At 38.1% G+C, this 12,642-nt stretch overlaps 1 protein-coding gene across 4 annotated transcripts in view; it reads right to left on the bottom strand.

The window, feature by feature from the left end:
* Positions 1-9,052: 9,052 nt before the first annotated feature.
* RNASEH2B (ribonuclease H2 subunit B) overlaps positions 9,053-12,642 on the bottom strand; it is a 37,777-nt gene continuing 34,187 nt past the window's right edge. For 3 of the 4 annotated variants that reach the window (XM_027674401.1, XM_027674402.1, XM_027674403.1), the window contains 2 exons: positions 11,713-11,793; positions 9,053-9,763 (listed from right to left, as the gene is read on the bottom strand). In XM_027674401.1, coding sequence (XP_027530202.1) covers positions 9,656-9,763; positions 11,713-11,793 — 189 coding nt within the window. In that variant the 3' untranslated portion in view covers positions 9,053-9,655. The other variant, XM_027674404.1, reaches the window with a different exon arrangement.

The following is a 12,642-nucleotide window of genomic DNA, read 5'->3' as shown; positions in this document are numbered from 1 at the left end:
CTGAAAATGTCACTGCTTGTGGTTATTCTGTAAGTCCACTGGAACAGACACCTCATGTCTCAGTGGTCTTCAAATCCAAGTAGGACTTTTTTGTACACTGTAAAAATAAACAGTCTTCTATGAAGAAATGCTGAAAAAGGCCCTAGAAAACTGGACCTGGAATCTTTCTGATCCTTGTAAGTGCTACTGGCAAACTCATTTCTGAGGTAGTTTTCTCTTAAAAAGGTCCAGTAACATTTTCTTCTTGTCATGCAGTAGCATGTCCATTCTAATGAGTTACTGCTTTTTAGTAGTTGCCTGCTACCTAGTGGTTTACACATAGCACTGGCACAAGAAAAGAAGAGCATTCACTGCACAACTCCCAGGCAAAATGACAGCATGGAAAAGTGTTTAACTACAGCCCTTTTTGTTCCCCTGTACTACCCAAGCTCTCTCTTCTCTCTGTCCTTCCTATCTCTGCTCCTTTATTTCCCATCTTCACAGAATCACAGAGTGTTAGGGCTGAAAGGGACCTCTGGAGATTATCCAGTCCAACCCTCCTGCCAAGGTAGGGTCACCTAAAGCAGGTTACACAGGAATGCATCCTAGTGGGTTATGAATGTCTCCAGAGAGGAAGACTCCATGACCTCCCTAGGCAGCCTGTGAACTTTTTGTCACCCATAACTTCCTGCAAGAAAACTCCAAACCCTCTGATCCCTGTAGGAGATCATTTGGCCCATGCTGCTTGTCACCAACCAATAGCCCTGGAAGGGAAATGTCAGTCTCTTCAAGTCCAGCATATGCACACAGGGACAGTGTGCTTTGGAAATAAAAACCACATCAAACAATCCCCCTCTCTGCCAAAGCTGCAGTCTCTAACCAACAGGCTGGGAAAAAAGAACATAGTACACTTGCTGCAGTTCTGTGGCAGCACATCCATTACAGACTTCATAGAATTATAGAATAGCCCAGGCTGAAAGGGATCTCAAAACATCTTCTGGTCCAACTGTTCATGGCAAAAGGAGCCTGGATGAGATTATCTAGCACCCTATCCAATTGCATCTTGAAAACCTCCAGTGATGGGGACTCTACCACATCCCTGGAGAGGCTGTTCCAGTGAACGATTGTTCCTAATGTAAAAAATTTCTTTCTATGTCAAACTAAAACCTGTTGCCCCTTGTCTTCTCCATGTGATTCCTGAGGAAGAGAGCCTCAATTCTCTTCTCTTTGAAACTTCTCATCATCACGAATGAAAGACCTAACTCCTTCAGTCTTTTTTTTTTTGTTTTTTCATAGAGGAGGTCATCCAGCCCTTTGATCACCTTTGTGGTCTTCTTTGGACCCTCTCCAGTATGTCCACATATTTCTTGAACTGTGGGGACCAGAACTGGACACAGTTCTGCAGGTGCATCCTGACAATTGCTAAGCAGAGATGATCATGTTTCTATCTCTGCTAGATTTCCCCAATACATTTAAACTTATCTCCTCATTTCAATCTCACTCCAGTTCTGTCACTGCTCCATCTGCATAGAGCTGGAGCAAAGCACATACTTATGGCTGTGCTGGGTGTGGAGCACTTGCAAAGGTTAAAATCCTCGTTGGGAGAAATGTACGTGACGAATCTCTCCTTGTTTTCATGGATCTTGCAAGCTGCCCAAATACCCTCCCAGGTTAATTATCCTGATAAAACACCAGAACATGTTTTTTTGCTAGGCTTCTAGTATAACCAGACTCCAGGAAGGCCAGAAGTTAAAATTTTGGGCTTACTAAAGGCAAAATCATATCATAGCAGCACAAAAACTGTAAAGGCTTTTGTTTGTGTTTATTCCACAGAACCCAGCCTAAACCAACAACTCATGACCTCCATCTAAAGAACAACTTCCAGACATCAAGACTGGGGAGCCTGGGTCAGGGCCCAGTTACTCTGCACCAGGTTGTCCGCCTCACACAGTCTTATGAAGCAAGTGGCAATTTCACATTGCTTTTCCTGAAATTGGAGCAAATCAGTGTCTTTGCATTGCTCTGGTTTCCAAAGAAGTATTCCTGCTTGTGGAAGGCATATGGGAATTCAAAGAAGTTCAGGTTGAGTTCACTGGATTCAGTTTTAAATGTATTTTTCTTTAAACCATAATCTTGTGAGCTAGTAACTGTCACACCTTACTGTGATGAGGTAGGGAGACATAACTCACAGTTTATTGATTGAAGGCTGAGGGACAGAGAGCTGAAGTACACTTGGATATACTCTTTCAGTTGAGCCCTAAAAGCCTAAACAGTTACGACCCTCTGGCAGTTGGTTGCTGTTTTAATTCACACTGAAAGCCTGAATGGGCCTCACACAAAAAGTCACAGCATCACAGCCAAAGGGGCAGGGGGCAGTTAGCAGCTGAGAAACAATAACTGGAAATTAAGGGGCTAAAACGCCTTAAAATCAGTCACAAGAATACATCTGGAAAAAGGAGGAGACGCCCAGATCAACTTAACTACCTTCATTGCCTGCAGATAAAGCAGATATTGTCCAATTCCTCAGTGCTTCTTGTGTGCTGGATGGGAAGGTTAAAGGCACCAGAGAGTGGACTGCAAAATTACTGCAAACAAATTTTGCCTTCTCAAACATAGAATAGTAATTTGAAGGTGGGGGGCAGGAATAATAGGGCAAAATTTCCAGGATTGTTTTAGTGGGCTGTAAGGGAAAACAGTATGGCAATAGTGCAGAATATAATTAGTAGGGTGATTGTCAACAGCATAGGTTTAAAATTAAGTTTATTATGTGTTTACAAACTGAGGAGAGAGAAGATAAACAATACTCACTGGAAAGCTAAGGAGATCTTAAGAGCCTGAGTTATCCTTTTTAGCTAGAGGCTGAATGCAATTCCTCAAATACAGGACTGCCTCAAATTCTTGGAGGCGCAGTCATGCTGAAGAGAGCCATCTACAAATTCTGTGCGCAGGCCCACAGTGTCTGGGGTCATCTCACAGTGCATGAAGAAAAGCTACAGCTCTAATGGACTGCTCTTCCTGGAATACAAAAGTCATATTTCCAGGATGCTCTCTGTTAATGACAGAGAAGCTGTGTAGAGGTGCACAGAGACCTAAATTTCAGGTGGTTAAAATGGGGTGGAATGACTCCATTATTACTTCCTTCAAGGAAGCTTGAGTTATCCCTAGCTACCAACCTCTGTAACCATTTTGCTCAGCTTCTTCAGCATAGGATTGATTACAAGATCAGAAAAGTAAGTAATTTCTTTTTTTACATTCATCCCTGCTAAATCACGTTTGAATTGTTTATGAAGAGCCTCTAGCAATGTCAGTTGCACAAGGAATTCCAGAGGAAGAAGCTGGTGGTTCCATTCACAACCGGGGCCAGCTTCACTCATTTGCAGGGTTGCAGAGAGCTCTGATTTTGGCTGTCTTCATGAATGCAGGTGTCTGTTCTGAAACAGTTTGCTTGTCTGGCCTGAAGTCAAGGGCAGGTGGGGCTGTACCAAATTAGCATCTTTTGAAAAAGAATCAGGCTCTCAGAGTGAAAAGACAAAGGGTGAACACAACAATGAAAACAACCCCAAATCAGAAGCCAAATTTTAAAGCAGAACTTTTCACTTTCCTTTTAAAAAACTGATGAACCTCACTGGGCATTGTTTTCCCTGAGACACCACTGCTTGCTCTGCAACTGTCTCAGGGTACACAATCCATTTTAAAAGGGAGCTTTGGAAAGGTTAGGGCAATTTGCAATGTGACAGACCCTAAAAGACAACAGCTGTGCTCAGAGAGGGTACTAGAGAGCTCAGCTAAAACACTTGAGCTATGGAAGTTCTGTGAAGATGTAAAGCAGTTTTCCTTGGTCTTTGCAATACCTTGCAAGTTGACTTCATTGAACTACGAAGTGTAAATGCTATTTTGTATTTAAATAATGCTGGCCTAATGCTTTGTCCTTAGCACTGGTACTTCTGTTGCTTCAGAGAAGTGGTGGTGAGTGATGGGTATATGGAATGGTACAAACCTTACTGCTTTTCTTGTTTGGTTTTCTTATATCAATAAACCAACTTGACAGCCAAATAAAATACCCATCACCTTGCTTTGCCCCTTGTCTAGATTTTATAAATGAAATGGCAATAACTCTCCTAACAGCCTTGAAGCCTCATGTCAGCAATTAGTATAGTATTATGGTGATACTAGGATAATGTTTTAGCAGAGAACAGCATTTCCCTTGTGTTTGATTAACTGTCTGCTATAAAAAACCACGGAAAATAATTGTCTATCAGTTCTGTGTAAGTCTGTGATGGATATATTACATATGAGATGACAAAGAAGGTGTAATATGTAAAAAGTTACATGAATATCACATCATTCCCTTCACCTCCAATCTGCTCATCTCACCATCACTCAAGAGATTCACTACCACATTCATGAAAATGAAAATATCCAGAGTACATAGGCCAACAACTGTATGTACACAGAAATGGGTCTTCTTTAGAACATCTGTACAGTAACATCCTCAAGGATTACCTTAATTGCTTCACTGAATCTGCCTTAATGAACTTTTAGATTCTTATTTATCTTAGGATTCATTATTTCCTTCAACTCAGTCTAAGAATTACTAACTACCCTGTCGAGCCTGACTGCACTGCATTTTTCTTTGAATTTCTCTGTGCTATTAATGAAGTAACAATCAACAAATTATTCCAAAGGCATTTATTTCTTTCTTGTATATGAATTAATAATAAAATTTTACAAAAAAATAGAACCACATTTTACTGAAATACATCATCTTATTCATATATCAAGCATTTTTCAATGTAAGCTAGAAAAATAGAAATTTAATCTTGGAAGAAAATGATGTTAAAATAAATATTTTTTCCTTTAAAAGGGAAAGTGCACATTGCTTAACCAGACAAGCATAATAGTAACAAAAATAATTCAGTGCAAATTTGTAAAATAGGCATTCAGATTACCTTTCCTTTCATATAGGATTTTTATATAGTTAAAAGTTCAGGCTCTTCATATTCTGAAACAGAGTTGATCAGAATCAGTTGAAAAGAAATTTGAATAAGCTATTGCCTCTTAGAATTTAATTTTCGGCAGTCCTAATAAACTCTCCTTGGAGCTCTCCTTTACTTGAAGTTAGGCAGAACTTGCCAGAGTGGATGTAAAATATTTCCTTCTTATCTGGAATGCTTTACAGAACATCTTGGTCATTTGCTATAGGTGTCTGTGAACTGGGGTCACAATTAGAATTTACAGAAGTACACAGTCACTATCTTCAAAATCCTGTCAATTATTAATTTTAAGAAGTTTTCTAGTAAAGACTTAGATATTAATGGTAGTTTGATAAACAGGTATTTAAGTTAAAAACATCAGACTGCATCTGACACAAATCACTTAAGGATCTAATTAGCATCCATTTTCTCCATGTCTTACGTAGACCCAGGTTGACATTTTGGTTGAAGCTCACTCCACAGAAAGTGTCTCTTACATATATAAAAAAAATTATAATTACATGTTTTTTTTTTACCTGAAGGATTACATAGGTTTTGGTTTAGTTTCCAATACAAAATGTACATGCCACTTTATACATATTTATAAGGTTTCAATCCTTAGAATAAAACAAGTAAAATAAAAATACAGCTTCTCCATCTGCCTTTCTAAACACACAACCTATCTGAAGCTTTAGCACTTAAGAGTCAGACTGTCTGCATGACTCGAGCTAGGTGACACCTTCTTTGGATAAAATCATGTAAATCAAAATCAATGAAGTTATTTCAAAAAATGTAAATGTCCTAAAGAAATAGAGTTAACATTTTTTTCATTTTGGATGATTCCATATTGGAAAATTGGACTTCTAGTCCAAAAAAGCCACTTTGCTAAATTTGAATAGATTGTGACAAAGAAAGAAGGAAAATGCATACAACATATTTTGCTATACAGCTTCTAAAACTTGTGATTATGTCCACTAAAATAATATATTCTATTAAAAATGAGTAAAAAAAAAAGGAAAATTCATAAAAAATCAAGTATTTAAGAGTTGCTCAAGGATGCTGTTGGTCTGACCTTGCAAAATACTTAGGCAGGTGCTTAATTTTAAGCATATGAGTCATTGTGCCAAGAGAGATTTTATGGTGAACACTAATGCACAAAAATTAGACTGGCTCTTCCACTTCAAGATAAGGATGTATGTAAGTGCTTTTCTGGATATGGATCAGGATGCTCAGCACCTAACAAGACTTTAGGCGCTGATCCAGCAAAGCACTTATCCACACAAACAACAGTGCTGACTTTAGGATCACTGCTCATGTGCTTAACATTAGGCATGCTCGTAAGTGCTTTCCTGGAAGGGCCCGATAGACCAATAGCGTATAAGCTATAAAATTTGAAGCAGTGTATGTTTAACACGCTGCATATTTAACAATGTTAATCTGCTGAGATTTGCTTTTTCTTGGAACAGGGCATGTCTAATTTCAAGCATTTTTCTTCAGAAAGTGCGTAAAAAAAGCCTTTAAAAGCAGCTTTGAGATTATGGCAAGTTAAAACAATATTAGTGAGTCTCCTTATGTTCCTTTCATTTCTTCTTTGTGTGTCTTTTTGCAGGCATCTACAAAGGAAAGAGAAAACCCTAGTCATAAACATTATTCAAATAAGCATCCACCTGAAAACAAGTATCACTGAATTCTTACAGATTTCAGATCTGAATGCAAATTCTGCCAATTATGTCCCCCTTTCCCCTGAAAATATTGAAATCACCAATTGCCGCTTCTAAAAATGGAACTAAGTTTATTACTTAAGACTGAAAATTATGTATAATTTGATCCTTACATAGCCATAAGTTAGTGCTTGTATTTCCTTATGAAGTTTTCCATGCCCACTGATGTCAATCCATTTGCTATGTGAAGTCCAAAAAAGGGAAAATATAAGAGCTGCTTAATCCCAAAAAAACAACCATAAAAGCATCACAACTCATCAGATATTTACATGAACATGTAGAGATGTCATGTTAACACAGAAGAAGAAATAAAGTAAGACCACGTTTCTATAATGATGCTGGCATAGTGTTTCATACTATGTTAACCAAGAAGAAATAGCAAAGCAGCACTTCATAATGACCTACTGCTACTGCTGGCCAGGCAGAGTAACTATATTTAAATCCTCATTGTGGTAGGAAATATTGTTTTATGTACTTGGCACCATATGTTCTTCATAACTTCTTACAGCTACATGTTGAGGAAGTTTCAAAGTTACTTAATGTATTTCATGCTTTCCTAAAGGGAAAAGAGTTTTTGTTTTCACGTGAAAGCTCTAACGGCTTTTGGAAATGGCTTACTTTTTTTGTCATGCACAAATTCCTGTTCAACCAAAGGCAAGGTCACTAATAAAATCACTATTTTTGTAAGTTACAGCATAGCTGACAGCTAAAGTCGAGATGTGACACACTAAAGCACAATGCATCTATGCACAGAGGAAAAACTCTAGACCTAGTCCTTGAGTGCGGCAGCAGATGTGAGTAAGGAAAAATAAAAAAATAGAGTAAGGAAAAATAAAAACTGGTTGTCCAGATCAGAAGTCAGCACAAAGGCGTCTCATCTTTGTTAGTTTTCCTCCTTCTTCTCAAATTCTGACCAGAGAAACCGGGATATTTTCTTAGACGGTTCTTCAACAGTCCAGTCAGTGCATTTCCAAAATTTATTTCACAAAACTTTTGAACTATTGAAAACCAAACCCCTAAAAATAGCAGATTTAAATATCCTAAAGAGCTTCTACGATGTATATGTTCTACCTCATAGTTCCTGTTTCTAATTTAACTCTCTTCCATTCTTGGTTTTCCAATCAAAGACCTATCCCATGCTTGTCTGCTTTCTCAGCATCTTCTAGTGCTCGGAACTGGCTTTCCATTAATAGATATACAATTCCTTTCTTCTACCAAAACACTCCCTTACATGTTGCTTAATGCACAAAACTTCTCCATTAACATGACAGTACGCGCCTTTCTTTTTCCATTTTTTTTTTCCTCATAGTATTCTTTATCTGGCATTTTTGAGTGATGTTGAGGGGTTTCCTCAATAAGCTGCTGGGCTAGGCTGACAGTTTTCCAAAATTTAACCCTTCCAGTTTATGGTCACAATTGCTCATTCTGGGCTTATCATACCATAGTTATTATCAGAGATAATTTTCCAGATATTCTCCTCTATCTGGAATTCTAACCGCTGACTTCCCCATATACAAACTATGTCCGAAACTTCAGAAAACCACCAGTTTGAAAGGCATACAAACCCCAACAACTGCAAAACACACAGCAAGGCTTCTCATTCATTTCTGGCTGGAAGACAATGCCACAGAGTTCTTTAACCTAACAGACAGCACTGGAATCCAAGGGTTGTAAAACGCAGCAAGTAAGTCTGAAGTGGAAAAATGGCATAAGTCACTCAAAAGGAGAACCCCCTAGTTTCTCTGAAACTCACATTAAGCTGAAGCAGCAACGAATGACATATTTTAGGAGTGTCTTTCAAAAACACACACTGTAGTTGATCCACAGCAATGACTCAGTAAAACAACTGGTGGACGAAACCAAGTGCTATGCAGAACTGGTTAGATCCGTACAAATGATCCCAGTAACTCCATTTCTTTTTCAATTCTGTGAATCAGGAAAGCTGCAACACCAGTTATCCCTCCAAATATACAGGAATACTCTGTAATTATGAAAGAACATAGAAAAGAGTGGGTAGGGCATTTTAAGTAACAGTCCTACCTCGTGCAAAACTTCATAAAACTAAACCTTATCTAAGACACCCACAATTTTAGCTTTTGAATCCAGCTCCAAATAGGCTTCTTAAAAAAAACCCACCCATTTTTGCCTTTAAATCAATATTTCCCTAATTATTTTCATAAGGACCTCTTGACCTTCGAACTAAACATAAAAATACCCCTATATTGCTATGTGCTAAGAGATTTATCATCTAAGCCAAAGAGATGCCGTAAGTCTTTAAAGATTAAAATTTATACAACAGGAAAATACCAAAACCCCTTAAGAAATGTCCTGAAACCCAATCTAACTCTTAAAACATACAGCAAATACAACAAGCATAAGTTTGTTACACAAAGCACTTTATTGCATTACATGTACATTGACATTTATTGCAATTAGTTTCTAGCATACTGAAAACATCCCAAATCCCAACACAGACAATATCTTTGCCTCGATAAATTGCCACCAATGACAATGCATCAGCATTACATCAGCACTTAGATTTGTGTCAAAATAAAAATGTAACAATGCCATCCCACCCTGGTGTAATACTGGGTAAAAAACTTCAGAAAAATCTCAAAAAATAATGCTCCTTATGAATAAAAGAACTCATCAAAGGAGGGCATGTTTTCAGCCCAGCATGAAGTGTGATGGAGAAAACTCTCTGGTGGCCTTGACTGGGCTTGCTCTAGAAGAAGTATTGGTACCATGCTAAGCTTTGCTTCTCAGCTCACCATGTTGAAGCAGCTAGGCCATCTTTCTGACCCAGGCTGCATGCCTTGCCCCACTAAGACACAAGAGCTCCATGTCATGCTGCCTCTTCATAACACTCCACCATGTAACCAGACATACCCTGTATACACTATAGTAACAAAAAATCCCAGGAGACATCTTTAACTTAACATAAAAATAACCACTGTATTAAACTCTTTCAAGAACAACTCTTTATTTTGATGCTTTAGGTTTGGAGCTGAAGAAGGTAGAAATGGATTTCATTCCACTTTTATCAACTTTGGCCAGAGCCTTCTGTGCTGCAGACAGCTTGGTATTTGCCTGTTAGTGAAATAATAAACAAAACCAGTTAAACAGCATCTCCACAGAGGGGGAATACATGCTACAAACTCCTCAATACAGAAGTTGAGCAAGAAGTTGAATTACTTTTTTTGTATATAACAGTAAAGATAATGTTTTGCAGGCTTTGAATTGCAAGAGAAAAACCTTTAAAAACAAATTCGAGATTATTCAAACTGAAAAATACTTGTCATGAACTACTTAACCTCAGACAAAGACAGAAAACCAATTACAGGGACAAGGAGGTGAAACATCTTTCCTTTCTGCAGAATGAGGTATCCCAAATCAAACGTTTACTTTGGGATAATCCCTGAGTGTACATTAAGAGGAATAATGCATGCAATATAACAGATGCATACAGTACCCTCCAACTCAATCTCATGATTATGCTGTCAGCAGGCTGAATTACAGACTTGCATTACAGATGATGAATAATTCACACTGATTTACTACCAAAGATTCTAGACACAGTGAAATAAAGGGAAAAGAGATGGAAGAACTAGGAATTAATAAAGTAACTAACATTTGCAAAGCACTTCTGAGGCCATTGGGACAACTTCCCAGACTTTTACACCTAAAGCATATTTTATGAGCCACATTTTATAGAGCTGACCTCTTTTCTTTCTTTTATTTTAAAACATAACGTTTTAAATCTCTAGCTGCTTTCCCTATTAAGAAAACTTTGCATTGACCTTTCTTTATGATATTCCTCAGTCTGCAGTACTTCACAATTACAATACTTGGGATCAGCTAGATGGTTATGGATAGGATGGAGATACGCAGCAACAGTATGATTGCCTGTGTTACTCTACAAACAAAAACCACTGCCAAAGTATTTAAAAAAGAGTAGTATGCTGTACAGAGTCCAAGAGCTATCTTTTCTTTCCCAGATTCTCTCATCAATGTGCTTCATTACTTCAGAAGTAAATCATATTTAATGTTAACATGAATTATTTTTCCTCAATTTATTTCTATATTTATGCTAAGTTCAAAAGCTATAGGTACATAATCAGGGAAGGGGGAAACATGCGTATTTTAAACTATTTATCACCCTCACTTAGGGGGCAATCCTCTTACTTCAAAACTCGAATGTGCACTGAGTACAAAAAATTTGGGGGGTTTAGGGGGAGGAAGGAATGCGTCTGTCACCAGCTGCTTCTCTTTGCAAAGGGATAACAAGTAGTCAGCATTAGTCTGAAGGTCACAAGACCAGCACAGTGGGCCTTTTTGGTTCCCGAAGGATTGGAGGAAGATTCGTTTTCTTTCAATGTTCAGAGAAATAAGCCAGTACAAGCCTCACAACTCTGGCACACAAAGACAGGATCTATTTCTTTTCACATCTCTGTTGCTCTCCTAGGAATAGTACAGTGGCAGGCACTGCTGGACTCACATTTGAATTGGCCTCCAAACTTGCTTTGAAGCTGGCAATCAGTAAGTTCTGTGTTGATTTAACTTCATTAAGTTGACATAAGTAACTGCACAAGCAATATTTCTACATAAAATAAAGCCTGTCTTAGCGTCCCTTGGAACGTAAGTAAATGCTGCCATCTTTGTTTCTTTTTCAAGTAACTGAAATTTAACAGTTGCTATCACTAAGCCATAGGACTTCTCATCTAAAGATCTCAAAGAGCTTCGCAAACATTAGCCGAGCACCTTAACGTGTGTCTAAGTCTGCGAGGTTCACTGGAATGTTCACTGGTCAAATACAGCCAAGCAGTAACAGTATAGAAGAGTTCAGAGTGGGAAATTAAAACTGTCAAAGTCAAATTAAACCTGAATGCAAAGTTCAAGGAGATATAAGATACAGATATCAGATAATTTTGTATTTGTTTTCCTGATGTGTTTTGGAAGAGAAAGTTAGGCACTCTGTGCTAATACTGGATATTAACCTATGCTTTAGCAACACATGCATGAATGCAAGGCTTGCTTACCTTTTTGGTTTTCAGATTGTCACTGTTGAGTTTAGTATAGTCTTCTTCTGGTTCCACAGGGACATCTGACAATTTCCTTCTCTGAAATGTTAGAGTGAGGAAGTTGCTCTGTCAACCACTTTTACGATGTACACACATGGAAGTTCAAAGCTTTGGTTTTATAATGTAACCATAGCACCAAAACAGGACTGGCAATCAACTGAAGAATCTGCAGCAAGAATGGTAGATTTCTCTTTGCAATCGTCTTCTTGACAAGTGAATATATACCGTCTCTACAGCATTCAGAAGAGATCATTCAGTGCCATGGGATGCATTTTCTTCCTAGCCTTCTGAAGAATGACTTTTAGAAATCAGCCATGATAGTGACTTTGATGTCAGAGTCTATTTAGACAACTTTATGGAGCAGCTGTTGAAAGTTACTGCCTAACAGTCACGGAACCTAGACTCTGGTCCCCATGACTCCATGGAACTGTGCAGCAAACTCCAGTGTTATTGATTGCTATCTGCCAACACAAGTGGATGATCGTCTAGTCTACTATCAGTTTGTTCACAGCCTTTAGAATTAATTAGTTTCTACAGTTTGGTAACAGTGAAACACTGACATAGCATTGCTGACTGCTTCATCACTTGAATCCAACAGTTTTTTAAGAAGTTTGACTCTGCACATGCTGTGTGCCTTCTACCTTCAGAAATAATGCAAGTGAACGGTTCTCAGTACTTCACATGATCAGGCTGTAAAAATGAATATTTCTTTCCATAAACTGTGAGCATGTGTTTAGTTTAAAGGTGAAAACTTTCTGGTATGTTTCCAAAGGGGGAAAAAAAGTACATAGTATTTTACAGCACTGCATTTTTATTATTATTATATATCTGATATTACTACCCTGTCCTTAATATCCTGTGAAATCTAGACTGTGGCCTTCCTAGTTT

Source organism: Neopelma chrysocephalum, unplaced genomic scaffold (assembly GCF_003984885.1).
Source record: "Neopelma chrysocephalum unplaced genomic scaffold, ASM398488v2 Primary Assembly neopelma1_25, whole genome shotgun sequence".
Taxonomy (NCBI): domain Eukaryota; kingdom Metazoa; phylum Chordata; class Aves; order Passeriformes; family Pipridae; genus Neopelma; species Neopelma chrysocephalum.
The sequence above is the reverse complement of the archived record's forward strand: the minus strand, read 5'-3'. Positions and strand labels throughout refer to the sequence as shown.